Source organism: Leuresthes tenuis, unplaced genomic scaffold (assembly GCF_036924035.1).
Source record: "Leuresthes tenuis unplaced genomic scaffold, fLeuTen1.0.hap1 SCAF_14, whole genome shotgun sequence".
NCBI lineage: Eukaryota > Metazoa > Chordata > Actinopteri > Atheriniformes > Atherinopsidae > Leuresthes > Leuresthes tenuis.
In genome coordinates, this window is record NW_027325368.1 from 22945951 (window position 1) to 22973438 (window position 27488).

The 27488-nt window shown below is 40.6% G+C and overlaps 1 protein-coding gene across 1 annotated transcript; it reads right to left on the minus strand.

The window, feature by feature from the left end:
- Nucleotides 1–26306, minus strand: LOC140268755 (dynamin-2-like). The gene is made up of 21 exons (XM_072363731.1): nucleotides 25977–26306; nucleotides 25230–25547; nucleotides 23849–23922; nucleotides 23486–23635; nucleotides 20728–20931; nucleotides 19282–19380; nucleotides 18879–19039; nucleotides 18385–18527; nucleotides 18061–18196; nucleotides 17409–17476; nucleotides 16625–16763; nucleotides 16398–16484; nucleotides 14451–14521; nucleotides 14236–14290; nucleotides 12346–12459; nucleotides 7070–7179; nucleotides 5954–6068; nucleotides 5455–5619; nucleotides 3877–4112; nucleotides 3578–3751; nucleotides 1–1701 (listed from the first exon to the last, which is right to left on the minus strand). The coding sequence occupies exons 2-21, from the start codon at nucleotides 25388–25390 to the stop codon at nucleotides 1662–1664; spliced, it is 2502 nt and encodes an 833-aa protein (XP_072219832.1). The 5' UTR covers nucleotides 25391–25547; nucleotides 25977–26306; the 3' UTR covers nucleotides 1–1661.
- Nucleotides 26307–27488: the final 1182 nt, after the last annotated feature.

The window sequence follows — 27488 nt, forward strand, 5'->3', positions numbered from 1 at the left end:
TGCCATTATGAGGAAGTTTATTGAGGAGCAATATAGACACAGAAAGTAACAACTGATGCATTTCCCCCGATTTAACATTATGCCCTCTGTTAAACATAGAACCACTTTGTTGCTGATCTTCAGCTGATTTTTTCTTTATTTTTTAACTTAGCCATTCTCTTTCTGTATTTAACTTTGGCAATAAAGAATTGTAATTCATGCCAGTAAGGCAGTTTAAATTAGAGAGAGGAGAGCATATAGTGAATAGAGACATAGAGAACGATTAAAGCGCTAGGATTCTTGATGAGGTCTTCTTAGTCCACAGGTACAGTATCTCCTTATCATTACCTATATACATCAGAACACAGTTTAGGCCCACATACACAATAACAAACGGACAGAGAAGCACTTGAACATTGACAATAAAACCTAAAGCTCTGATGCAAATGCTGACAGACTGGCTTTGGTGTTTTGTTGGTGAGGAAAGAAGAGACTAAAAGTGAGCAAAAAAGAGGAGTGGAGGTTTGTAATGTACATGGAGTTGCATGGGACAGACCTGAGAAAAAGGCTAAACGGAAACATGTTAAAGCATTTCATTGTCCACATAATGGAGGAGCTTGTGCTCAGCCAGATCAAATAACAAGTCTTCTTTACTATTTTTTACCAAGTACAAACTGCAGTTCCATCCATCTCACCAGTCAGCATCTGAATCAGAGCTTAAGGCCATAAGGGTCACAATTTGACCATCGTTACAGCACAGGTGAACACCTATGACAAGTTTAGATGTATTATTGAGGCTGTCTTTTCAATATAGAGAATACTGAAGGTGCTCCTCAGCCTTGCTATGTGTGTATGACTGCTACTACAACACGGGAACAACTCACAAAAGTCAAACAGTAAATTTACCCCCAGGGGAGTTTTAGGATTCATCATTAACAGCTTTGACCATGAAAACAAATAGAACTGAAACGCCAACAAACGTGCAGACAACACATGCCCACGTGTCCTCACATACCCACATGTACCCTCACACACACACACACACATACAAAGTATTATTCACACTGAAAACGCATATACACACTTATACTAAAATACAACTTCAGTTCCTAAGAGAACGTCAAGCTGATATTTAACACCTAGGTGGGGGGTGGGGGGGTATTATACAATAAATTAATACAATACTAAATCAAACTCAGCCTACATTTAGGCAAGTTAGTCTGTCCCTCATATACATACACACAAAACAGGCACACACACTCTACATCCACGCACTCCCATGCAATAAGAGCAGCGTATGTGCCATGCTGCATTTTGGAATGAGTCGGGCAGTATGACCGTTGAGCGTATTTTCAAATAGAAGCAAGGGTAGGGGGTAGTGGCTGACTAGGGGGAGGTTTGGTGGAGAGGTTCCAGGGGATTGATACTGGGTAGTGGACCTGCTAAGCAAACCTGGATCACAGGCGAGCAACAAGCGCACAAACACATACACCACAAGACAAGTACCATACTGTACATAGATATATGGATGTTGTCACCTGGCAGATAATTTAGTTTCAAAGGGGTCAAAGACTTCTGTGTCTGCACGAAGGAAAGACCAGGACAGCAGAGCCATGGCTAAGAGAGGAGGGACGGAGTGTATGAGGGAAGGAGACAAGAGTATGAGGCACCCCATAAGGTGATTATGGGGCTTGTCTTGTAGGTGATGGAGGTGGTCGCCGGCTGTGGAGAGAAACCAGTAATGATGTGATGAAGGGTGTCACAGAGCACGAAGGATAGAACATTGAAAACAAAAAGAAGAGAACTGAGGAAATTAATCTTTACTATTTAAACAAGTTCAACAGCTGTTTTTATTGAACAAGGAACAGTAACCTGCACAAGTCTAAACCAATTAGGTGTAAGGTGCTTTGAAAACCTTCAACAACAGTAAATAAGATGGGAAATTAATATTAAATTCAAGGTTTTTTCACATTTTCAGCTATTTTATAAACATCTTATGCAACCTAAAATGGCTAGATTTTGAAGGCTACAAGTCCATGATCAAAATAGCATTTAACCAGAGTCACGGTATCAATACACAATTGGTTCAAAGTCTGATAACAGCAAAAACATATCACCAATTTGAATGAATGAAATGAAAAAGTAAGAAATAAAAATAAAATCCCTCTGTTATAGCAACTCCCATACACTCCTGCAAGCCTTGGCAGCAAATAGTGTAGGAGGAGAATGGCAGACGCTGCAGGGGAGTGACTGACTAGAGTACCCTGAATATCTTGGGAATAAATTATAATAGATTTGTGGATATTTATCACTTTCTGATTAGGCCAAAAATCTCTTTGATGCACAAAGCCCTTGTTGTGCTGCTCTGTCTCGTCTTTACATATAGCTAATGTCAGTCTGTCAGACATTATCACTGTTAAATTTGTTTTTCACTGCAAGAGAAAATGGATGCGTTGCTAAAGGGCATAATAAAAGGTGTCAGAATGAGGTTCAGGCTAAGCGTATGAGAGGTGGCAGCCTGATTATGTGTGACATCTTTCTCAAAAGGTGCATAATTCCCAGTGTCTCACACACAACATTTCAAAAGAATCACCAAGAGTGAAGAATGCTTTTTTGTCAAAAGTTAGATGAGAACACTATTGTCTGTATATACTAAATATGAAACTGTAACATGCATTGCTCAATATAGTAACATTTTTGGAAGCATTCATATCTGCTATATATATATATATATATATCTTTCATCTTTGAAAAGAGTCGCATTCTCTCTCTGGTTTACGGCCATTGTACTAAGCTAAGCTAAGCTAACAGTCAGCTGGTGGTACAGACAGTGGTGTCAATCTTTTCCTCTAACTCTTACAAAGAAAGCAAATATGAATGCTTCCAAAAATGTTACTGAAACAACCTCCTTGTCCCAAACAGATACCTCCTCATCTTATCTCATATATCTTATGATTATTATGATTATTATAAGATTATGGGGAGTTTCTCTTTTTTCATATCCTTACCAGGTCTGTTCTCTTGTTTAACAAACCACAGCAGACAAGGACCCAGATGGGAACCTTCTTTGGTTATAATACACTGGTTTAATTTGCATTGCTACGTAAAATAAAGGCACTTTAAACAATTTCAAGTCCATATTGTCTATCTTTGATCATTTTTGTGAGCCATTTGCTTTTTCTGGACAGGTATGAATGTTTTATCCAAAGCAAGAAACCTTGCCTAATGTTGAAAGCTTTCATGCAATGTTTTGGAAAAAGTATCAATCCTAATCTTATGGCAGATGAAGAGCACTTGTTGAGAGCTCCTCAGATTTCATTCCTAGCATCAGCGGCTCAGTATTTTGTTATTCTATCTGCTATGCCCATTGGTCTTTATTTTTCTCCTGCAATAGTCCGCTATTGTCAATTGCATTCATATAAGAATTTGATTATATTTTATAAATATGCAAATTATGTCATTGTGCAACAAAACTGCCTTGATAAAAATCTATGTTTTGTCTTTTTTCTTTAGTCACTACCAAATTTCAGTCAAAAAAATCCATCAATTTTGAGGGAAATTATGTTCTCATTGTAAACTGCATTGACTGCATACTCACCTGGGGATGCTAGGAGGGGCCCTGTTCGGGCGGCTGGGGGCCTGAGGGCTGTCAGCACTGTTATTGAAGGGCCCCAGGGGTCCTGGGCGGTTTGGTGGTGGCGGGGCCCCTCGTGGAGCTGGGCGTTGGCCTGAAGACATCCTCCTAGGGGCTGTGGGGCTGGGTGGAGGAGACCTGAATAAGATAAAGGATGTAGTAGAAGAACAATACATAAGGAAGAGAGAGCACAAAATAGTGATTTTGGTCAAATAAAATGCTGCAATTTAATTGATTTAATTTTTAATTCATTTTCACATTACCTGCGACCACCACTGGATCCTCCCACCCAGGAGCTGTCAACAGGTGGTGGCACAGGGACTGTGATGGTGGAGGTGGAAATGTCACCGATGATGGCCAGGGCTTCTTTCAGGGCCTGGTGGGTCCTCAGCACCTCATCCCTCCTCTGAGCCTGCTCCTGGGACTCATCCATCAGGGCATTCTGGTCGCCTGCAGAGTAAAGGCTGGCCAACAGCTCTGCATTGATGAAGTCCTTCACCTAGTGGCAGGATCAAATGGTGAAGGGAGATTTAATCCTCATTTTGACAGTGAAGAAGAGATAAGAGGTTGTATGTCATATTTTTTTTCACAGTAACATGATCAGTATTAACTGTATTGTTATTATAAATGTACTTAAGGCTTTTACCCCTTAAATGTTGACATTGTCAGTTGCTTTCTGCACAATTTTACTGTGCACACAAGTGCTGTGTATAAGCAGTTCCTCTTGCAACATACCACTAGAAAAGTAAGACTCCTATGATTTGTTTGATGCTGATCATCCTACGATACAATGACCACAGCAGGAACAATAAATTCCAACAACAATCAATTGATGGATTGACAAGGGTTTTAGCAATCCAGTTCTGTCAAACTTTTATTTTCATAAATGTATTACCACGTATTGCCCTTGTATCATTTCCAGTTAACTAACATCTGTGCATAATCTTTCACATATTCTCTCCTATAAGTTTGGTTTTCATATAAGAATTACTAGAACAGTGATTTCAAAATATAGCCACCATCATAACTTTTTGATTGACATCTCACTTGAGACTATAGGAGCTTCTATGTCACATCAACAGGCTACAGTAGCCAGTAAGAGTCTGAGTTGTAAGAAAGTGCTTATCCTGTATATCATACAGTCAATCAAATTCTGAAAATTAGATTTTGCCTTTATAATTAGTAACTTTAAATGGCTAGTGAGGAAAGCCTGCTGTAAAGCAATGTCGCTGCAGTGAGGCCTCAGCATACCAAACATAAACCGCCTTCAGGATAAGTATTTTTGAGTTTCAAAGGTTAAAATCTAGCAAAACTTACAGCAAAATCTAAAGTACAAAATGTAGTTGAGACGAACATCAGTTGTGACAATGACAAATATATGGAGGAAATATCAGATGGAAATAAGAACATTTCTGTGGACTGTGTGGGGCAGAGAGCCTGGACATAGCTTAAGAAAAGGTTTTAAAATATTCATTTTTGTGCTATTATAATCACATTTGGACTAACAGTTTATAATGTATCAGGTTGTGGTCTGATCACGTTTTCCAGCTAATACCTCACAAATGCTGTTATCTTCTGGCCTTTTTTTTTCTTCAAAAATACATGAAACAAAAAAGAAAGAGAAACATTTCTTTCAGGGTGTCATCTGTTACCCAATCACTGACTGATTCCGACTCTTTCCTGGGAAGGAATGAGTGTTGGATTTCAAAAGAGACCAAAATCAAGCATTGCCTTCATATGGTTCTAGAAAAGCTCACAAGGTGTGGGTAACCTAATTGGAAAAGTAACAAACCAGAGATAGCTGTCTTCACCACTTGTCTGTCAATGCACTTTTTTCTTACATTATTGATCATCAGATGCATGATGGCCTTGGGAATGAGGTCCCGGATGCATTTGTTGACAATAGCCATGTACGAGTCCACCAGGTTACGAATGGTTTCCACTTTACGCTCAAGCTGAGGGTCCATGGAGAAGTTATCTGAGGTGGTGGTGGTCTCACTCTCAACCTATAGAGGTAGAAAGGTAATAATTTTTTTTTTTAAATAAAATGTTTTTCTACAATGTGTTATATGTAACATGGAGCTGGCATTTTGACACTGCTCTCTTTAAATGTAATCATGAAATACAGACATGCATATCTGACTCTTATGGAAGTGTATTACTTTTCCACCTTCATATCAAACAGTACATGGACATTTCTCACAAGTTTTTTTAGAGGAAACAAAAGCAGAAGTTTGAAAGGTGAAAACCAGACAGTGATGGTAACGACAGGATCAGACAGAAGAGCTGTCCTAATTGTGAGCTGATCATGTTTAACTGAGGATGAATTAGTTCACAGACCGTAGTGGTCTTCTCAGGATACACCCCAGCACGTAGCAGAGATGATTTCCAGCTGTCAACGTCATCCTGAGAGTCACAGGCCAACTCCAGAGTGCGATTGTCCTTGTAAACGTTCCTAAACACAGCAGAGCACAGGTGATAGAAAATCACCAAGCAGCTGAAAACCCATGCACTCAATACTAAAGAGGAAGGTGTTGCATCACATAACATTTGATTTCAGCATTGTGTTTAATGATGTGTAATTGTGAAACATGTAGACAGTGGTCTCCATTGTTATAAAAAGCATTAAACAAAAGAGATCAAACTCACACAGCTAAATCAGATGCATTTGAAAATTATTTTTATTTTCTGTCTCTGTGAGTTGTTATAGTAGATAGATATGAGTGGATATGTGTTCAGAAGAAGGTTCATTCTGTGATGTGATAAACTGTTAATCTATTTTTATGTGTTTTTTCTTTAGTATTGTATTGTGCTGAGTCGTAAGTACCACCCTGCTGCTCTTTATTTCTATGGAGGCAATAAGAGTGGACTTCATTTTTCACACACTGCTTCTTCATTTTGGCTTAGTTTTTGTTAAATAAATGGGATGATGTTTCATCATATCCTATTACAAAAATATTTCCAATTTCCTGTTTAACGTTTTATATGCGTCAAGGCAAGATATCCTGGTAACTGGATGAAGAAAGCTACAGGACACATTGCAACAATTACTGAAAGTTCAGGCATGACATTTAACATTTCTACACAGATTCACTGTGGTACAAATGAGTTACAGTCTTGGTGGGACCATGTGTTGTTTGTTTTCTCTATATTGTGATCCACATCCACTATTACAACATTAAGACCATCGAAGACCTCAATTTTCCTCTAAATCTCTGTGATAAAGTACTAATTAATGTCTGTTTTTTATAAAAATGTAGGTTTCCTCTTGCAGGATGCATTCTGTCTGTATTTGTGCATATATGCATGCACACACACTGCCCATGACGCATAATCTGAAACATGTTTCAGCCTCTGCAACACCACACAGGCCCGCAACCACTACAGCTCTCAGACATCTTGGTTTCTTTGATCATTTGCAAATTTAGGTAGAGATTTGAATGTTGTGGCACAGACCTTGACTCTGTGTTAAAGATGCAGAATATGTGCTTGCTGGACATGAAACTTTTCTCCACATCGCGGACCTTCAGGTTGTCCAGGGGTAGCATGTACTTCTTTTCTTTCTCCTGTGAACGAGAACAGCAGAAAGATGGCAATTAGTACAAAAACTAAAAGAATTCTTTTCTATTGTTACTTTGTCATTTGTTATGTGAAAGATGGCAATATGTGATGCTTGTAAGAGAAAGGTGAAATCAGGTTTTTAAAGAGGGGGTACACAGAAAGAGTGTGGGGGCAAGAGGAGAGAGGAGGAATGAGGAAGAAATGAGAGTGGGCGGTAAGGGGGGAGTGGGTGGAGAAGGGGAGGCTGAGGCAAAGAGGGAAAAAGGGAGATTGAGAGCACATGTGGAAGTCATTACAGTGCGGGTCAAGACACAGTCGTTCTTCACGGTGCATTTTTTTGCAGAGGAGCGCTGGTAGGCAGAGGAAACTCTGGTTAGGGTTATGACAAGGAAAGCGCTGACACTTAAAGGCACTGGAGGTCCAGATATAGAGCTGTGCAGATGTAATGTTGATGTGACTGAGTCACGGGCTCAAACTGATTCAGGGAGGACCTGTGGCAGACTATTACCCTTCAGTTTGTACTTCATCCGACCTATCTTTCTTAACTCCCTTTGTCTTTTTTCTTTTATCCCACCCCCTCAATATTATTTCAATATTTTCCCTTTCCATTCCAGAGGGGCCCACTTCCTGCCTGGCTTTTTCTTTTTTTTTTGAAGGAGGGAGAGAGAGCGAGAGAGATTAAATGACAGCCTGGCGTTAAAACTCAACATCTGGTAGTGCTTAGCAGCACACAGAGAAGCAGGGAAGGAGGGAGAAGTTAAAGAGACGGCGGGAGAAGGAGGAGGAGAGACCGAGAAGAAGAGACACTGAAGGGGATTTGCAAAAAGATTCACAGAAGGAAGCCCACATCAAGTGTGACGGTCTGGAAAGTGCCGGTTGACAATTGCAGGTAAGAATTGAAGGAGATGGGGACAGAAGAAGAAGAGAGGACAAGTAAACTCTGCAGACCCTTCAAGGCTGTATTCCCCAAGGGGTCACTACAGCCCATATATGGTCACATGGGTCCCCTCCCTCTTCCGCTCTCTTCCTCTCCTTGCCCCCCCCTCCGCCTCTCTCTTTCTCTCTTTTTTGTAATATCCCCTCCCTGAACGTGCAGCCAGTGTGTCCCAGTCGTCTGAGCGAATATGCCACGTCAAGGCTGGATACTCTTCATGGCCGGCGTGACCAAAACGGACCGCGAGGGGACCCAGAGATCAAACGCCCACCAAAACAAATAAACACGCCAAGAGGGGCGCATCACAAAACCAAAGGGGAAAGCGGCAAACACGGATGAGGCCTATCGCACTTTTTGATGGGTTTTCGGGATCAGTGCTGCCAAAATGGAGAGGGGCGAAAGGGAGGGCACAGACGACAGAGCCACAAGCATCTGGAAAGGCAGAAAACTGCACACAAGGCCTGGCTCTTAACTCCTGCTCCGTCCACCCAGTGTTCAGACTACCTGTTCATTGTCATACTGGTGTACAGTAGTCTGCACATTGGTTAGACTGGGCAAGGATCCTCTTCTGTCAGTCTTTCTGTCTGTGTGTGTCTCTCTGTCTCTATGTTGCCATTTCAGTTCTCAGATATGCTTTTTATTTTTTGTGCATCTGTTGCTTCCATCTCACCCTGTCTGTATTTGATCTGTAACCATCTTTATTTTGTCACAAATGCATTCTAACATTCACCGCTTCCTTTTTTCAATTCTTTTTGGAATAAACATGTGTCACCAGTTTTCCACACTAACTTCAATATGCTGTGAAACCCGGGGTTTCAGTTTTTAAAAATTGAGCCAAAATGGCGTAGGATTTAAACCTAACTCACGAAACAGCGAGCTCACATAATTTATAGCATGAATGAGTAAGTGTGCAGACTGCTAGTGCTCTGATGAGGATGTGGTCCACTGGAAGGGGGGAGGAGCAAATGTGGCTGCAAAGCATCAAACACGGGCCAAAGGAACGAAGGGCCAATCAATCAAGTGGAGTTTGAAAATACAGTGAGACACCCATAGTGAAGTTATTTCAGTGGGTGGTCAGATTGGGACTGAAAGGCTGGGAGGCAAAGGACACTGATGTATGCTAGATTGCTAGAGTGTCAAATAACTGTTAAAAGTTGGTATGAGAATTATTCTGTAGATGCAATAAAACAGGACTAAAAGCTCCAATGCACAAACACTCAAAGAATCAAGCAACGTTGTACAGCAACCGGTCAATTAATTCAGTGACACTTTTCAGTTGAGATCAACATTGTGTCGTTTTAGGTTGGATGTGTAGCTTTTTCATGGATAATTACAAATACAGTTAAAAGGATCAAAGCAGTGACTCTGTGCTAAGAAGTCACAGCTAGTTAGGATGATAAAGGGGGGTTATTGATATTTAATAGAAGGTTTTCTCTCCACTGAAATACTGGAAGCTGATGTTTGGATTAAAAACTCTCCTGCCAAGAATGCGAGAAGTTCCAAAGTAACTGCCAGCCACATTAGGAGAGGGAGGAGGGTGCACAGCTGTGTGTGTGTGTATGTGTATTTGACTATAGAAAGTTCAAGGGGTGTAAAACAGAAATATACAAGTCAAAGCCAGCAGTCTATAATTTCCTACATTACTGCACTAACGTCTCAAATGGCAATCTGTGGACTCAATGCGTACAGCCCCGTGTGCTGTCTGAGGGCTGAGTGTGCTTTCATATTTTTTCGGGTGTCTGTGAGTGAACATTTGGTCGGGACTGGGACTGTTCCAAATTTGCAAAGAAGAAGAGAATGCCTAAACTCCCAGTGGAAGGAGGTGGGAAAGAGAGGGAAGAGACAAAAGAGAAGTTGAATGGAAAAGAAGGGCGGAATAACTGAAGCTCCTCACATATGTGATTCATACAGAAAACTGCTTCATCATAGTGATGATGCACTCAAAAATAGGACGCACACATTAAATTGGAACCACATATAAGAAAAAGCTGTTTGATTATGAAGGCTGCAGAGTCAGCTTTTGTCTCTGTCAGCTTCTCTTTTCGCTCGAAATCTCTCCTCTGTGTATCTGTCTTGAAACTGCGCCATGGCGACTAAGAAAGGTCCAACAAGCAAACAGCAAAGCAGCAACAACACCAAACAGTTGAAGGAGTTGCAGTGTGTCTGCCTATCTACACTTGCTGTGCAGAATATCCTCCAACCTGTACAGCAGGCACAGACAGGCAGATAGACGACAGCCTGCCGAAATACGCCAGCAGGACGGACCAAATGCTGCATCCTGTTGATGCTGGCTTCTTGGTGCAAATGGTGTGCTTTGACTACTACACCAAAAATTTGTTGTTCGTCTGTCTTTTATGTTATTGTATGAAGTAGTCGATAAAATAATAAAATTTTGATTTAAGGAAATCCTAATGGTCTACTGTAAGTTCATTTGGCACCATAGTTGCTGGATCTGTTCTGTGTAGGAGGCTGTTATTAGTGAATTTTACTTGATTTATTTTCAACACGTGTTAGTTGAGAGTTAAGTAACCTTTAATAATGGAAGACTAGCCAGCTCCTCTGTCTCATTTTTACCTTTCAACCCCTTACCACACCGGGTTAAGCAAATTAGGCATAAACATGGCTCTGTTGCCATTTTTACAAAAAAATTTCACACATTTTTTCGTGAGTACTCGCCAAAAGAAGCTGATTAAATCCTTTACCATTGTAATGTGTTTACCATCTGTGTTCCAGAGGCTAAAATGTTGCCAGAACCAGTTCAGTAAGTACATATGAAGCTATAGTTCGTTAACTTGTGTTTCTTCAAAGAGAAAATTATCTGAGCGCACTCTTGTAGCCATGAGCGCAGCACCCTCAAAGAAAATTAGCTGGTGTTGTTGTCTGATGACGATAAAAACCCGCGACTACTTTGATGACTTTGAGGACTGAATTCCGATTAAACACTTTCCCACTGCACTCAAAAGACAGATGTTAGTAGGTTTTAAAATAGAATAATACAGTACGTTTCTCTCAAACAGTCACCTCAAACATCCATCCATTTTCTATACCGACAGTCCATTAATCGGGTAGCGGGTGGGCTGGAGCCTATCCCAGCAGTCATTGGGCGAAAGGCGGGGTACACCCTGGACAGGTTGCCAGTCCATCACAGGGCCACATAGAGACAAACAACCATGCACACTCACACTCACTCCTACGGACAATTTGGAGTCACCAATTAACCTGACATGCATGTTTTTGAGAGAACCCACAAATACACGGGGAGAACATGCAAACTCCACACAGAAAGGCCCCAGGCAGGGATCGAACCTGGAACCCTCTTGCTGTGAGGTGACGGTGCTAACCACCACACCACTGCGCAGCCCACCTCAAACATAATAACTTTAAATGTAATCACAGACTTTGATTGACCTGTTCAAACAGTTTTCGTTGTCATTTTTGATACAAATTCCTTTGAGAAACTAAATGTCACTTTTTATGCAGTGTCCAATCAAACAGCTGGCAGCAGAGACTTTGGCTTAGGCAAAGGGTTTCCAGTGGAAATATAACCTTTCCCATCCAAGCGACGAATAGTTGCGTCCTTCTTAACCATCCATCCACCCATTTTCTATACCCGCTTAATCCGTCGGTCAGGTCGCGGGGGGGGGGCTGGAGCCTATCCCAGCGATCATCGGGCGAGAGGTCTGGTACACCCTGGACAGGTCGCCAGTCTGCTTAACTATTTGGTCAGTTTTTTGTTTTTTTTTACTATATTGTCAAAAGTTAATGAAAGTAATCCTGATGGCTCAGGCTCCACCGCTACCCTTTTAGGTAAGTAGATCAAACACAAAAAATACTATTTTTTGCCATTTCTTTGTCATATTTTGATTATCTTAAGGATAAAAGACCAAATAATTTTAAAAAACATGTCTTGTTATATACAGATTTAAAGTAATCTCCTATGGGCTTTTAGGTAACATCTAAAACTCTAACTATCTGAAGATTAAGGCCTCAAACATGAAGGAAATAAGAAGGAAAAACAGAAAAAGGGGACAAGATAACAAACCTTCAAAATTCTAAATTACGATATTTGAGATTCCAGGTGCTGCTATCATTTTTCTGTTATTGTGGAGAAGCTCAAGGTTACTCAAGGTTACTATGTTGAAGCACTCAAACTAGAGATCTGCAGAGTCAGAAAATAATTGCCTCCGGACTATTTTTGCCATAAAAAAAAAAAAAAGTGCAGCCACTTTAAACTCACCTCATCATCCTTGAACCAGGAGAGGCTCTCAGCAGTCAACACAAACCAGTACTCCTTGGCTCCTCCTTTCATGATACTGATGTTGTTGATGGTCAGCCAGCCTTTGCGGATCACCTGAGGGGAGGATAAGGCTGAATAAGTGCATGAAATATAAACAGTAAATGCAAAAAAAGACTGGCGGAACCTTTTTTATCTGTAAAGTTTTTACAACCCCAAATTAGAAAAAGATGGATAGGTGGAATAAAGATAATTTGTTTTAAAGCAACAGTTCTTACATTTAATTTGGCTTTGAATAATAAGACAGTATAAACTGAAAATATTTCATGTTTAGTCTTGTCACCTTCATTGTTTTCAACCTTTTTCTATTTTTATAAAAATGCATTGCAGGTCTGAGATGCTGAAATGGACGTTTATCAACAAATTGAATTAAGTTGATGAAACAAAACACGAAACATCTTGGATTTATACTGTCTGCAAGGAAACAATAGTCAAGGAAAATGTAGGTTTTCCTTTTACCATACCCTCCTAAATGTTACAATTTGGGATTGTAATAAAAAGCCATGAAAACCCCATCCGCCTTCAAAACAGCACATCAACGCCAAACAGGGTTAAATCTGCATCATGTGAAGTCAATCTGAGCAAATCCTCAAAGCACAAACTGCGATGAAATGTGTGTGGTGGTCGGGTTAGGTGTGTCCCTGTGTCTGTGACACACTCAGAGCAAAGCACGTGACTGTGTGCGAGTGCAGTCTCATACGAGGAATTGTGTTCACAAGAAGATGCCCGTGTTAAGCTTGTTTAGTGACCACTGTGTCTGATAACACACAAAGCATGTGTGTGTCCTTTGTGTTAGGTGTACAAACCCTACACAAGCAGGCCTGTGGGTACAGTGCCGGGTGATAATTAGGTTCGACTTGGACCGCTAAGACTCACTAAGGAGGTTACCCAAATCGTTACAAAGCCTTTCTCTCAATAGGTGCATATGCCAGAGTAAGAACTACTGGTATTCTTCACACCGATTATATTTCAATTGGCAAACAAAATTAGATGTTTAATGTTTTATGTCAAGATGGCAACCCCTTATAGTCTGCAGGCCTATGTGGGTGGAGACGGTGTTAGAGAGTAAACAGTTAGAGTAGACTCTTACAATCAGGCCTGATGCGGGAGGAGAGGAGGCCTGAAACAGGAGGGAATGTGGGGTTTTTAAGACACCATGTAGCACTTGAAAATTTTTCAAGTGTAACTTTAAGAAAAAGCTTCTGCCCAATAGTAGCCTACACAGTCAATTAGGATTTTTTGAGCTGTCAGAGTGGAAAATAGGCAAATGGCAGTTTTTACATAGCAGTGCTGGAGAGCACCACTCAATGGGCAGAGGTGTAACTGCAGGCACAAATGACATTGCAAACCATAACCCACAATGAGCAATACTCACCAACAGACACCCCTAAGAGGGCAGCTGAGATTCTCACTAAGGGATGGGGATGAAATGCAAGGTGGCACCTTAATGACACAGGAAGGGTTCAAACAAAGGGAAACGTCTCAACAACAACACCAGTAATGATGGTGGCAAAACGTAATAGAACCCAATGTGATTCTCAAAAAGGATTAAAAAAAAAAACACACATACACTGTTCACACCTGGTGCCCAGTTCAAACATTACGGCATGCATGACTAAAAGAGAAATTATAGAAATAACAATGAAATCAGAAAATCAAAAAACATAAGAGTTTAAAATGCGTATAGCGCAATGCAATGAAAGAGAGTATTTTGCAGATCTTTCATTTCAGCGCTTTGTATTTTCTCTGCAGTGGCCATCTTGCTGCTGTGTGGGTGTGCAGTATTTCCTTGACCTTATGTATGTGACACACAAAGACGTGGCAAATGCTCACCTGATTTCCTGCCGAACTCTGGCTCTTACTAGCCTGACTGCTCCTCTGCTGAGCGCTGAGGCAACGAAACAACAGAGCAGACGTGGCAGGAGAGGCAGAGAGATGGGAAGAAAAAAAGTGGAAATAAGGACAGGATCTTACAAGCGTTTGCTTTTAATGACCTGGCATGTTAGGAAATAAAGAATTTTTCATGGCGAAAAAGATTGAATCTTTACGTAGCAAAGCCGATGAAGTCCTCATGGTTGGTGTTTATATAAGAAAGCTGGATGTCAATCAGCAGGAGAACCTGAAACAACACACAAAACAACTCAACTACAACAAATCATTTTTACCCCAAACTACTTTCTAAGTTTGTACCAAGCGGAGCTAACAAGCTGCTTATGGTAGCATCCTTGTTAACAGACTGGCAGGAGAGTGGTATCCATCTTCCATTCTGGCTTTCAGTAGCTGTATTTCCATTAATGTGGAGCTTCGAGGTACATAAAAATGTGAAGAAGAAAAAAACAACTAAGTCTGTAAGTTGTTTATCCATTTGAATCGTTATTTAACCGCCACAGGTCCAAAGAAAATCTTTTCAGTGCCCTCACTGATGAACTTCTTTGTAATTAGAAAATATAAACAAACTGTTGGAAATGTGTGGCCTTCAAGCTTTCAGGCGATACTATGGGAGAAGTACCTTGGAAAACCATTTTCACTCAACATATCAACTCTGCACAGACACACCGGTTCTCTGGACACAAGCCTATCTCAGATGGACAGACAGACATTTGCTCTGTGGTCAGATGAGTCCATGTTTCAGCTGCTTTTGGGGAGGTCTGGTTCTATGTGTCAAAGATAAGAAAGACCATCCAGGTTGTTATCAGACAGCCAGAGTCTGTGATGGTATTGGGGTGCATCAGTGTCCATGTAATGGCTGACTTAGTATAGAATTAAACTTAATACTTAAGATGTCATTTTCAACATCTACATAGAAATTAAAGTCACTCACTACAATGACTTCATCTATAACGGTGTTTGTTTTTCCCTTATATTCTGTCCTCTCAAACCCCAGCTGGTCGAGGCGGATGGCCACCGTTCCTGAGTCTGGTTCTGCCACCAGAGGTTTCTTCCTGTTAAAAGGGAGTCATTCCTCTCCACAGTCGCCTCATGCATGCACATAACAGGGGGATTGGACTGAAGAGAAGTTTTGGTGCAATCTGTTGGTTTCTTTACCTAGAAAACTGTTTTTGAATTGGCTCTGTATGTATTAATTGGATTAATTTTTAAATTAATTAATTGGATTTGATTGGATTATGATTGCAATGAATTGAACTCCAAATGGCTTGAATTGGACTATATTATTTAAGTGCCTTGAGGCCCTTTAAGTGCCTTGTTTTAGTTTGGCGCTATATAAATAAAACTGAATTTAATTCAATTGAATATTGGCGCTTTAGAGAAATAGACTGAAAGCAAGGCAACGTCTTTTTCCATAAGTGGATACTTCAGCAGGACAATGCTCGACGTCATTCTGCACAACTTCAAACAACATGGCCCCATTGACACAGTGTGTGTGTGTGTGTTTGACTGGCCTGCCTGCAGTCCAGATCTATGTCTTACTGAAAATGTATGATGCATGAAGAGGAGAATCAGACAACCACAGAGCAGCTGAAATGTTCTTTTCAGGAACATCGATTCCTCTTGAAATACTCCAACAATTTCGATTCCCAGTTCCCAAATGGTTCAATAGTGCAATTAAAAGGAAGTATCATGTAACAAAACGGTAAGTATGCTTCTCTCCCAACCTTTTTGGGGGGGTATGTTGTTGCATCAAATTCAAGGCTTGTTTATATTTTCTAAATGCAATGAAGTTGGTCATTGAAGATCCTTTAAAGAATTTCCATGGACTTGTTTTTATTTAAAAAAGAAAAGTTTGGATTTATGCATCAATTGCGCTGTTGTAAACAACTTCCTGGTAACTTTCCTGGGTTGGGATTATGTATCTTTAGAAATGATTAGGCTAATTGGTACCTTATTAGTAATCTATGCCATTAAAATGAGAAATATTTATGTAAATCTTTCCCTGCAGAGAAAAGTTTGCTTCACTTTGCATCCTCAGATGAATATACATGTCATAAAGCTTCCACCATAAGCAAATATGCATGTCGATAAATGCAGACAGTTACCTGGTCCTTGGCCCGACTCTCTCTGTCTCGGATATGACAGGTCACGATTCTCTCTGTTTCCTCGCGCAGCCTGGGGAAGCATTCCAGCTGAAAACACACAGCCGATCAGTACAACTTATATTTTCAACATTTCTTCTTCAACCCATCTCTGCGCCAAAAGGTTGTCAACTTGATATATCAAGCTGACATTATAGCAGCTCCATAAAGCCCATGAGTAGCAAAGTTACCTTGTTGGAGCACTGGCGTACGGTGTTAATCAGCTCCTGGATGACCATGTCCACACACTTGACACAAGGCTCCTTCAGCTTAATGACCTGCTTCTTCACAATGGCCTCGAATGCCATATCTGGGGTAAAAAGTCCAGTTCTGGACAAAGAGAACAAGAAAGACAAGGAAAGTCAGGGAAACAGTTTCACCTGAAAAAGTCTGATATGAATTTATGTTGTTGTAGTAGATCCTGCATATGTAGCTCTTTTTCATTTGTGTTTTGATTAGACTTCAAATGTGCTTTGGATGATTATCAGGGCTTTTAATGGTGTCATGTCTTTTATTTTGGAATGATTTTAGGCTAAAAAAAATGTGGTGTCTTGCTTCACTGGTAGTATTTTTAGTCGTGGTGGCTCACAGCTGCTGAATCAGAACAGAAACCCAAAGGTGGCCTGGACTGAGAACAATCATAATAAATAGAACTAAGCAAGCGTCACCCTTGTTCATAAATGATCTTCCAAACTTTGGTTGTTGGCAAACCAAATTTTTGTGTTTTTATTTTGGTTTTATGTATGTATGATATTCACCATACCATACATTAACACCTCTGGCCACAGGCTGTGGATTGCTACCACAGAGAGGCTGGTATCAAATAATAGGCAGAACTGAGGGTTTGTTTAGGGAAAAATGGCACGCACCACCGCTGGCACAAGATGTGGCTGTTGGACTATAAAGGAGGATTGTAGGAGCAAATTAAAAGACTTTAGGCAGTGACATACTCTGCAGAGGTAGGTAAACCCCTACCTGATACCATGAATGTTCTTGATAGCATAACTGATCTCGCGGCGCATTTCCTTCTCGTCACACTCCATCTGAAGAAAAACAGAGAGCAAGAGACCACGATGATTATAGATAACTGAGTCGAACAAAAAAGAAAAGAGGCTGTTTGAACAGGCATTGATAAGAGCAAAGCTATTTGGTGATTGAGCAAATATGGGAAGTGATAATGCATTGTGTAAGTGGAGTTAAGAGGAAACAGAAGAGAAAATAAAGACGACAGACGGAACAGGCTGCAAAAGTCTAATTATTATCTTTTAAAATTATTTTACCGAGTCTACTGTGAAAGTCTACCATAAATGTGAAACATGAGAGAATAAAGCTGACAGTTCTGGGCCAAAGGAACAACAGAGGACATGGACTTCATGTCTGCTTTATTTTCTTATATTAAAAAAAGGTGAAAGAGTTGAATAAAACATACATCATGAGATTCTTTAGAAGCTCAGGTTGACAGATGAGAATTTTCTGATGGGGTATCATTGGAAATACAGGTTCACTGTGCTAATATCATGAAAAAACAAACAAACAAAGCAAAACAAGGTCCAAATGCTTTTTGACTTGGCAATTTTCTCTCTCTTGTTTTCTACACTGTCCTTTTATCATATGAATGGTGAATCACCTTGACAAGTTCAAAGGGGAAACGTTCATGGAAGACACGGTTGATTTTTGCTCCACCAGACAGCTCCACTGTGTCCACCTGGTCCCCTGAGCCCTCGATTCTCTTCTCAAAGTCCACAGAGAACTGTTGAACCATCCTGCAACCCAATAGTCATACAAATGGTAAACCAATAAAAGACAGTCAGCAATGATTTTGAGGCTACAAATTGTAAGCTGATACGAAAGGGAGTGAGGGATTTGAAAGCAGAGAGGAAAAAAATCCCTTCGTATATTTTCTGTCCACAAAATGTAAACACTTCTGCTGTGAGAAAAATGTTATACTGACTGCAACAGCTGCTTGGTTTTGCGAGACGGATCATCAGGCCGGTATCCCCGGTATTCCTCTGCCTCTTTGTCCAGAGCCAACAGCTGGGACTGCAGCTTGCTGCGGAAAGCTGGCAGGGTGTCCCGGATGTGGTTGGTCAGTTGCTATGAAGACAAAAAAACAACAAAATTACGCCAGTTAATATCACATGGGGTAATTAATGAATAGATTGAGTGATTAGCTTTACAATTACTTGAAAATCAAGACAGCATATTTCACTGTAATAAAAGGTGATGCAGCACTTATCCCACAGCAATGCAGTGAAAATCTGGAATGAGTGGAATTCTACATTTTTTGGAGCTGAACTAGAAAGAGTGAATGCGTTTTCCACCTAGTGATAGCCTTAGTCTTATGGCCATACAATGGAAACAAAAATAAAAAAGAAACTAGGCCACTCTCTTATTAATTATGTAAAGTGCACTGTGGGAAAGCACTTGGAGTAACTCAGTCATCACCTGGTTTAGCACTTTCTGCAGGCGAGGGGTGCCCATTTTCTCAGCCATGTGCCTGTATGCTGGGTGGGACAAAAAAAACTTCCTCTCAGCTTCTAAAGCTGCCTTGATGTCTTTCTTGCCATCAATGTCCTTCTGGCTGCGATTCACCACTCCAATGTACCCTGGGAACAAACAGACAGGGACACATGATGAAGCCAAGATAAAAGCAGTGGTGGAGGCCGCATGAGCAGACAAAAAAAAAAAAAGGAATGCAGCAGAAGAGAATAAAATTACAGCAGAGTTATTGGGCATTTTGAATAAGAACATGAAGGAGCATTTGAGTGAAATGATATCAGAAAAAGCAGAACCACAAGTGTGAAAGAAAATCTGACATTTCTTGCTCTCAATAAAAAATAATGCATACCTCTTCGAAGCGGCAGCAGTTTGTTCTCAAGCACATCTCGGGCGTCTGTCCCCTCGTCCATCAAATCTAGTTTGGTGATCACTCCAATAGTTCTAAGACCTTGAAAAGGCATCAAAAAGTTGTAGAATAAGGAAGGATGATGACATTCAGAGACATTACTTTGACAGGAGATAACCCCTAAAATGTCCCAGAAATATCTTTTTTAAGGTGAATACTTTCAGTATCTATTACAGTGCAAAATAATACAATTCTCACAATGAACATACACAGCACATCTGCTGCATATCATATATAATTGCATGTATGCATACAAATACATACAATTAATTCGCAGAAAAACATATTGTGCCAACCTCTTTACATTTAATTGTTTTGCAAACCGGGACCAGTTCAAAACATGACTCATAATGAGACTGTACCTAAAAGAGGATAAAAGACCAGATGTCTGTGGCAAAACTGCAGATGTAAAGAATTTAAGTCTTTGAGAATCAATTTGGGTATGTGATTAGCATGCTAGGTGAAAATGTCTGTTTTGTACTTTGGTCAACCCTCGTGCTTTCCAGTGCGCGGGTAAATGTAATTAAGAGTTACCGAGTGTAATTGTGACCTAATCTACATTTTCATGGTAGCGCACTGATCTTAGAAGAGGCACAACCTGCGGGAAAGCTAAAGCCGGCTGCTCAGTATCAGACTGTTGAAAGGAAAATTGCTGTACTGTATCCATGTCATATTTTCACCTAAGCGTGATACAGACATTTGATTAGGACTTAAAGAAATTGTGTCATCCAGTGAACAAAGGGTACATTTGTATATGTCTTTTTTAAAACTTCCTGATTTAAAATACTTCTCCTTTGTCTGTCTGTCCTATTTTCCTTCAAATTTCCTTAAAAAAATTGTTGGATATAATTCATCCCTCCTACAAGGTTACTTGCCCCCCCTGCTCTTAAGTCAACCCCCTCTCTGTTCTGAAGGTGAAACTTTGCCCCAAGTAAAACTAGGGCATTATGTTGAGTCCTTTCTTCTTTGTTACACTATGTAATCATCCTACTGAATTATTTTATCCTCACCTCTGTTTCTTAATCCTCCGATCTTTTTCTTCTTCCTTTTTCTCATTTCTTTTACTTTTTCATTATTTGATTTGCACCTTCCTTAGTCTTATCCTCTATTTCCCTCATCTCTATGTCCTTTGTTTCTAATAATAACGTGGCACTCGATCGAACCCTGCAGGGAAAATCTGCTTCCACGTTCAGAGAGGTTAAAGCACAAAGTCAGTCACTCAGTATTATGCCTACAGCTGATGACACTCAATGCCTTGTTGAGTTTTGCCTAACAACCACAAGGCCTCTTTTTCCAAGTTTAATTTCCTCCAGTTTTGATCTTTTACATCCTTACTACAGCCTACTTTACTCCAAATATCCTTTGCTTACCCCCATACCCTTGCCTTACCCTGGGGGTCCACCTCCTTCGACATTTTCAGCGCATCGGAGTTGGCCAGGTCAGTGTTGGCCGGAGTGACTGCCAGGATCAAGCAGCTCTCTCTTGTGATAAACTGCATGATCATGTCCCGAATCTGTTGCTCAATATCCACAGGCTGGTCTCCAACGGGCACCTTAGTGATCCCCGGCAGGTCAATGAGAGTCAGATTCAGCACTGCACAATCACAGGAATGCAACATATGAGCTTGCTTTACCTGACATTACTCTGACCTATTTTTAAGGAGTAGTGCAAACATTTTCTTTACATTCATTTAGCTAAGTTAGTCTTTTGCATGTAAAGCTGGGGAAATAAATGCTTTAAAATTAGAATATTTGGCCATCTTTCTCAAGCTAACAAATAAACCTGGAAATGATCCCATAGCTAACATCTCAAATTTGACTGCCATTATAAAGTTCTCCTGATATCATTAGTTGTGCCTGCTATTTAATAGCCAACTGCCAAATATGCAATTCACATTCAAAATATATAACTAGATAGCTTCAGCTAATCAATCAGATGGGTGCACCATTGAAGCCTAATATAAATTAATACAAAAACTATGTTTTCAAAAATATTTAACTTGAATCTGTAATTTGGCAGTTTGTTTGAACCTATATTTAACAGAATCAGATCCACAGAAATTATTCCCATTGTCTTCACTGACCAACTTGTATTGTATAATTTTCAGAACATTCAAATAATTGAGAAATTGATGCCAGCAGCACACTTAAAAATATTTCAAAAATTTGGAGAGAAGCAAAGAAAGGTAGAAAAATTTGTAGAATATTAAAGAAACCCTGCTCTGTAAGGTTATTGTTTCAGATTGATTGTTGACAGATGAGGGTGACATGACGTGTTTTAAAGAGCATCCTCAAAAGGCTTTGTCTTTCTAAGCAAGGTTGGGTTGTGATACTATGTGTCAAACATAATCTGAGAATCATCAATCAGTTCAAAATAAATGAATAAATCAATCATTATAATGGGATCACTATGGCAGCTCCCACAATGAAAAGGAATATTAGACCATCAGACTACGACGGACAACAGATATTATAGACATTGTACTCAGCAAGAATGAACACAGATTCTGCAACAACAATTAGCACTCTCAGTTTCCTAACAATTCAAAAATCTTGTTAAAAGGAAGGCTGATATAACAAAACGGTAAACATGACTCCGCCCCATCTTTTTTTAGTGTGTTGCTGGCACCATAATTTTAGATTTGAGCCAGTATTTTTCAATACAATAGAGTTAATTTATTGAAAAATAATCAATTTTGTTCTTATAGCTGACAAATGACTTACTTATAGAATTTAAATTTGAATTCTAGAAAACTTCCCATGTTTTCTAGACACAGATTTGTAAGCCAGTGAAAAGCCAGTGAAAATTTGGGCGCCATGAAAATGAGGCCCAGTGTAATTCTGGAGTCTCACATTTAAACAGGGCAGTCAGGGAATCATATTTATAGCACCATGCAAATTTGCAGTTTCCAATTTCAAAGGTTTTCAGGGGTAAGGATACATAATAAACTCAGCTATTACAGTAAACATTTGCATACATAGGTATTTTGTGTTATGCTTGTTTCAGAGTTAACTGCTTGATGCTAATAAGAATGGCAGGAAAATAGTAGATTAGCCAACCTTAATTAACTAACAAAATTAAAGATAACATTACTGTGAAGATTAAAACATCAAAATTTCCATGGTTTACATAATTATAAAGAATCATTTCTATTTAGTGTCACAATAAACTAATAAACTGTATATTGGCTAGCAGGTCCTCTTTTTTCTATACAAGCATATCAAAATACGATCATTTTCAGCAAGCTAGCTAGTGTTGTCAGTTAGCGCTGTTAGCCAGTTTACTCAAATGTTAGCTGTTAGTTGGTATAGACATCTCATAAGAGCAAAGACTGATGTAAAAAAAATATTTGTTTGTTGAAACATGATTTTCTTCTTTGATAAGTTAATCTCCACTTAGAGCAAAATTCAAATCAAAGCTAAGTTGGAACTAGCTAACAGCAGGTGCAGGACTGAATAAAACTTGTGGACATTTTGTAGGACACATACTTCTCCAACAGTGTGCATAATAGGTCTATGCAGTGTTTAACATGCTGTTATTTTGGATGGATATAACATCTATTTGAATACTTTATCACTGTATTGGAAAAAGAATAATAAATTAAAATGACAGCTTCCTTTTTATGTAAGATTGGCAGCATTTAGCATCAGCATTTAGAACTATGCAGCTCATACTACCAGTCTTACATGAGAAAATACATTGACTAATTTGAAAAGAAACCCACCACCACCCAACGTTGACAATTTTATTCTCATTGAGCTTCACAAGTGACTGAAGATCACTGATTACCCTAAACTAAATTAGTAAACCCATTATTTTGCTTGTTTTTATTTTAGGCTGCTGTGAAGGAAGGCATTTAGATTTACAAAGCAAATAATGTAAGGAGATCAATATGCCCTAATTTAATATGCTATATTAAACAAAAAGTATATGAAGAATCCCTATTGATTCCTCTTTTCAAAATGACAGCAATTCAATCATTTTTCACTTTCACTTACAAATTATCATCTTTTTTTCTGCAGACTCAATTTAAAAAACATAATTGCTAAATATTTCTGATGACTGACAATTTGATACAATTCAACTTAATACAAAGATGTTACTGTGTACTAGACAGTAAAAGGAGGAAAGTTGAGTAATTCTGTACCGTGAGGGGAGTAAACCCGTAGGTTGATGGGGACAGGCGATATGCCTTTGTTGGCCCCTGTGACACGATCAGTCTCTGCTTCGATCTCTTGTCGAACTTCATCAAAGTCTGTAAACTTTTTCCCTTTACAGTGGAGAAATTCAGCCCATTCTGGCAGGATGAGAATAAAGAACATATAACATAGATTAGAAATTGCTGTGCTGAGTGGGAAATAATGACAGTGCAGGAGAGATTAAAAGCCAAGCCAAAAACAGCACCACTGGAAAAAAAAGGAGGGGGAGTGTGGATTTGTGTGTGTGTGCATGAGCATGTGCAAATGTATCCATACTGGTATGTGTGGGTGGGTAATATGTGTGAACCCACCAGCGTTAGCACTGATAAGCTGCAGTACCAGGGGCCTGCGGGTGACAATACCAGATCCACGAGGCAGAAAGTCCCTGAGAAAAGAAAGCCAATAAAAAGTCCTCATGTCAGACCACAGCAAATTTGAACATTTATCAAAGAGTGAATAGTAGATATCACAATCTCTTGAAGGTTTTATTTCTTATAATAAACCCTTCACAATGATGCCAGCTGCTGCTGAGCTTTCAGTGTCATTTATTTAAAATGCTGAAAGCCAATTCAAATCAAGTGACATGGAGGCCATTTTAAAATATAGCAACCCTAGAGCTCTCAGCTGCTTTTGCTACATCCCAGTGCTCTAACGGTACAGAACAAGCCGACTTGATAAACAGCAGGTCAAGCTGAAGCGCTGCATCACTGACAAGGAGCTCTCTGATTTAAAAACGATGACTTGAATGTTTTCTAGAGGGTTACACATACAACCAGTGAGTATGAATATACCAGTGGGGCAACAAGCATACACATGCGTGCATGCTTCACACCCGAAAGTCTATACCTCTTATACATGATGTCTGGTCCAAGAAACCTTATTGACATATATCGACCCTTAGAGGGCCCTCAAGTGGGATGAGCTTTGAAAAAGACAGATCCTCACTTTCCATTCAGCGCTGTGCAGAGCCATTGCTGGACAGATGGACCATTACTCAGCATCACAACTCAATGAGGGCAGGAGGAGGACTAAATTAATGCTTCTATCTGGATATACATATGGACTGAAACATTTAGTTATATTTAAGAAATCAAGCCACTACCAGCCACAAATACCTTAAATTCTAGTCTTAAGAAGGGGTCATACATCAAAACTAGCCAGAAAAAAACAGCAAAAATAAATGTCAGTGTGGATCAAGGGCAATTTTTTTTCTCAGATCAGTTGGTTGAAGCTTATCTAGCAAAGAAAACAAAAAAAATCAAGTTTGTGATTGAGGCTATTTTTTGTGATTCCTGCACATGCATCCTCCTGCATGTGCTTCAAGCAGCCATGTGTTTCTGCAATCTTTTTTGATATACACAGTGTATAAGACTCATCATTCTGTGGTTAATGGAGAAGCTATGATTATTTCTAGCTCTTCACTTGTGCTGATTGGGCCAAAATCCCCAAAGGTGCTGCTGTAACCCAAATAAAGCTTCCCTGCTCTAGTAGCCAGGACACTAAGTTGTGTGTTTTTAAAAAATGGATGACAAAACTTATCTGAAAGTGCTTGTCAAGAGGTGTTTCAACTGTGACTTAAGACAGGGGAAAGATGGTTTGAACTCTGCAGACAGATTGGCTCCGTAGGCCTCTTATGTCATCCACAAGGTTAACGGGAGAAGGGATTATTCTATTTCAGGTGGTCAATTTTACCTGCCAACAAAGTTTTCAAGCACGGAGCTCTTCCCTGCGCTCTGACCGCCGACCACCGCGATCTGCGGCAGGTCCAGGTTGCAGGCCTGGCCGATGGAGCTGAAGGCATCCTGCAGTTTGTTGACCAGCGGGATTAGCTCTTCCATGCCATGATTTCCCATGGTGCCTTTAGACGGTGAACTCGGGATCAGCAAATGGACAGAGTAGGGAGGGGGGGATGTGGCGCTGCTATGTTAGTCCAGGACTATCGTGGTGCTTGTTGGTGTAGTGAAGTCATCTACCCGTGCATAGCACCCAGCCAAGCGAGGGTCGGACCGACTGTGTAGACGGGATAGGGGGAGTCAGAAACCAAGAGGGAAGCCGGAGACAGGGGGAGAGGGGAGCAGAACAGACAGGGACAGACAATTGCGCAGTTGTTTACCACCGCCATAACCTACACCCCTATTTCTGTCTTTCTCTCTTTCTGAAACAAACACACACAAGCACACACACACACACACACAGCGAGCTGCACGATGTCTTTACTTTCAAGGACATTTGGAGACAGAAGCTCCACAGGCTCCGTGTCCTCACAGCGTGCAAGGCTTCATGAATCAAACACAAACCGTGCTGAATTAATGCATAACAAAGCCCTATTTGCTGCTTGCAGATACATTGTGATATTCCATTAAAAATCGTGTCAAAAGAAAATATGCCATTGGACCACCAATTATACCACCCAGTGGTATAATGTGGCTGGAAGCTCACCCCGTCTCAGGAATCCCTCGATGTATTCAGTGTCCGATGGTCCCGGTCGCTGTCCAGTGCTGAAACGACGCGCAGATCAGGCAGCAAAGACAAGTGGCAAGACCCTGGAAGATTACACAAGCGCCACCTGCTATGGCGGCGCATCGGCTGGCTCTGAAATGCCTCAGCATTAATTGCTCTCGCTTGTGGGTTTCGTTACGGTCGGTTGAGCGTCAGAGCGCTCTCATGCCGACCACGAATTCGCCTTTGACAGATTAATATTTTTTTCTCCCCCTCCTGCTCCTCTTTTCCGCGATGTAATTGCGAAGCTGGCCCTCACCGCTACACCGTAGAGACGCGGCGGAAGACCAATGAAAACAACGGGATCGGAACAGAGGCAGGGGGACGCGGCACCTCATTGGCTGGGCTCGTACAGGTTAGGCCTACATGAGCCCGCCCCCTGTTTACATCCGTGCCATTTCTGCCGCTGTGAGTCATGCGGCACGGCTGCGCATCACTGCAACAGAAGAGGAGGATGCGCCCCCTCAGATCCCCGCAGTAGGAGCAGAAACAAGCTGTCGTAATTTGACAGGCTCCCATTTCATACAGGGGACTGATTTGATGTCGCTTTAGTATGAGTATTATTACAATTATTACAGCATAACGGTGACGGGCGGCATCCTTTGTGACTTTGACAATCCTTGGGCCCACAAGTGGTGAATGAATCCTGAAAGCCTTGTAACGAACACGCACAGGGGGAAAAAAATGTGACGCTCGCTCCCAGATTGCCACTGCAGGCCGAGGCTGGTGGAAGCGGTCATGCGGAAAGGACCCTGCCATTCCGTCTTAACATCTCACAAGGCAACATCTGTGTCTGCCGGAGAAGTGTCTTCTCTAAACTGCTGGATATCTGCTGTCATCACTTATCCTTAAGGAGAGATCTGATTGGCTCTTAAAAGGCTTTGGCTGAGAGGTTTAAAGAAACTTAGTATATCGTTGTCATAGCAACGATCCCCCTCCCTTATTTAAATCTATTTGTAAATGGCAATACAAATGTTGTGGTGTTAGTCGCATTTGCCCTTGTCATCATGGTCAGGCCTTTAGAGTCGACACAACATGCTGAAGTGAGCACTAGATGGCAGTAACTGCCTAACTAGTTCAGCTCTTAGTCCATGACCACAGTCATTGGTTATAAGTGATGAAGCACAGACTGCATGAACTGAAAAATGTGAGAACATGAAGGAAAATAATCCATCTGTGTGTCAAGCCTGGTGGTCTCAATGTTTCCAGTGCTGTCAGAAGGGATCAGTCAAGGGAACTGCAGTTAAGAGTTACACTGATGTGAACTATTGTGAGTGGTCTGTCGTGGTTCATCTCAGGCTCATGCTCTCTGATCTCACCTGAAAGAGCAAAAATATGTAAGCTGGAGTATCCAGGAGCACTCTGTATTCTTCTCATTCTCACTCATTATGTCCCTGAACCATCCCTTTCATCTAAAGACAACCAGATTCCCAAGGCACCTGGAGCAACAGG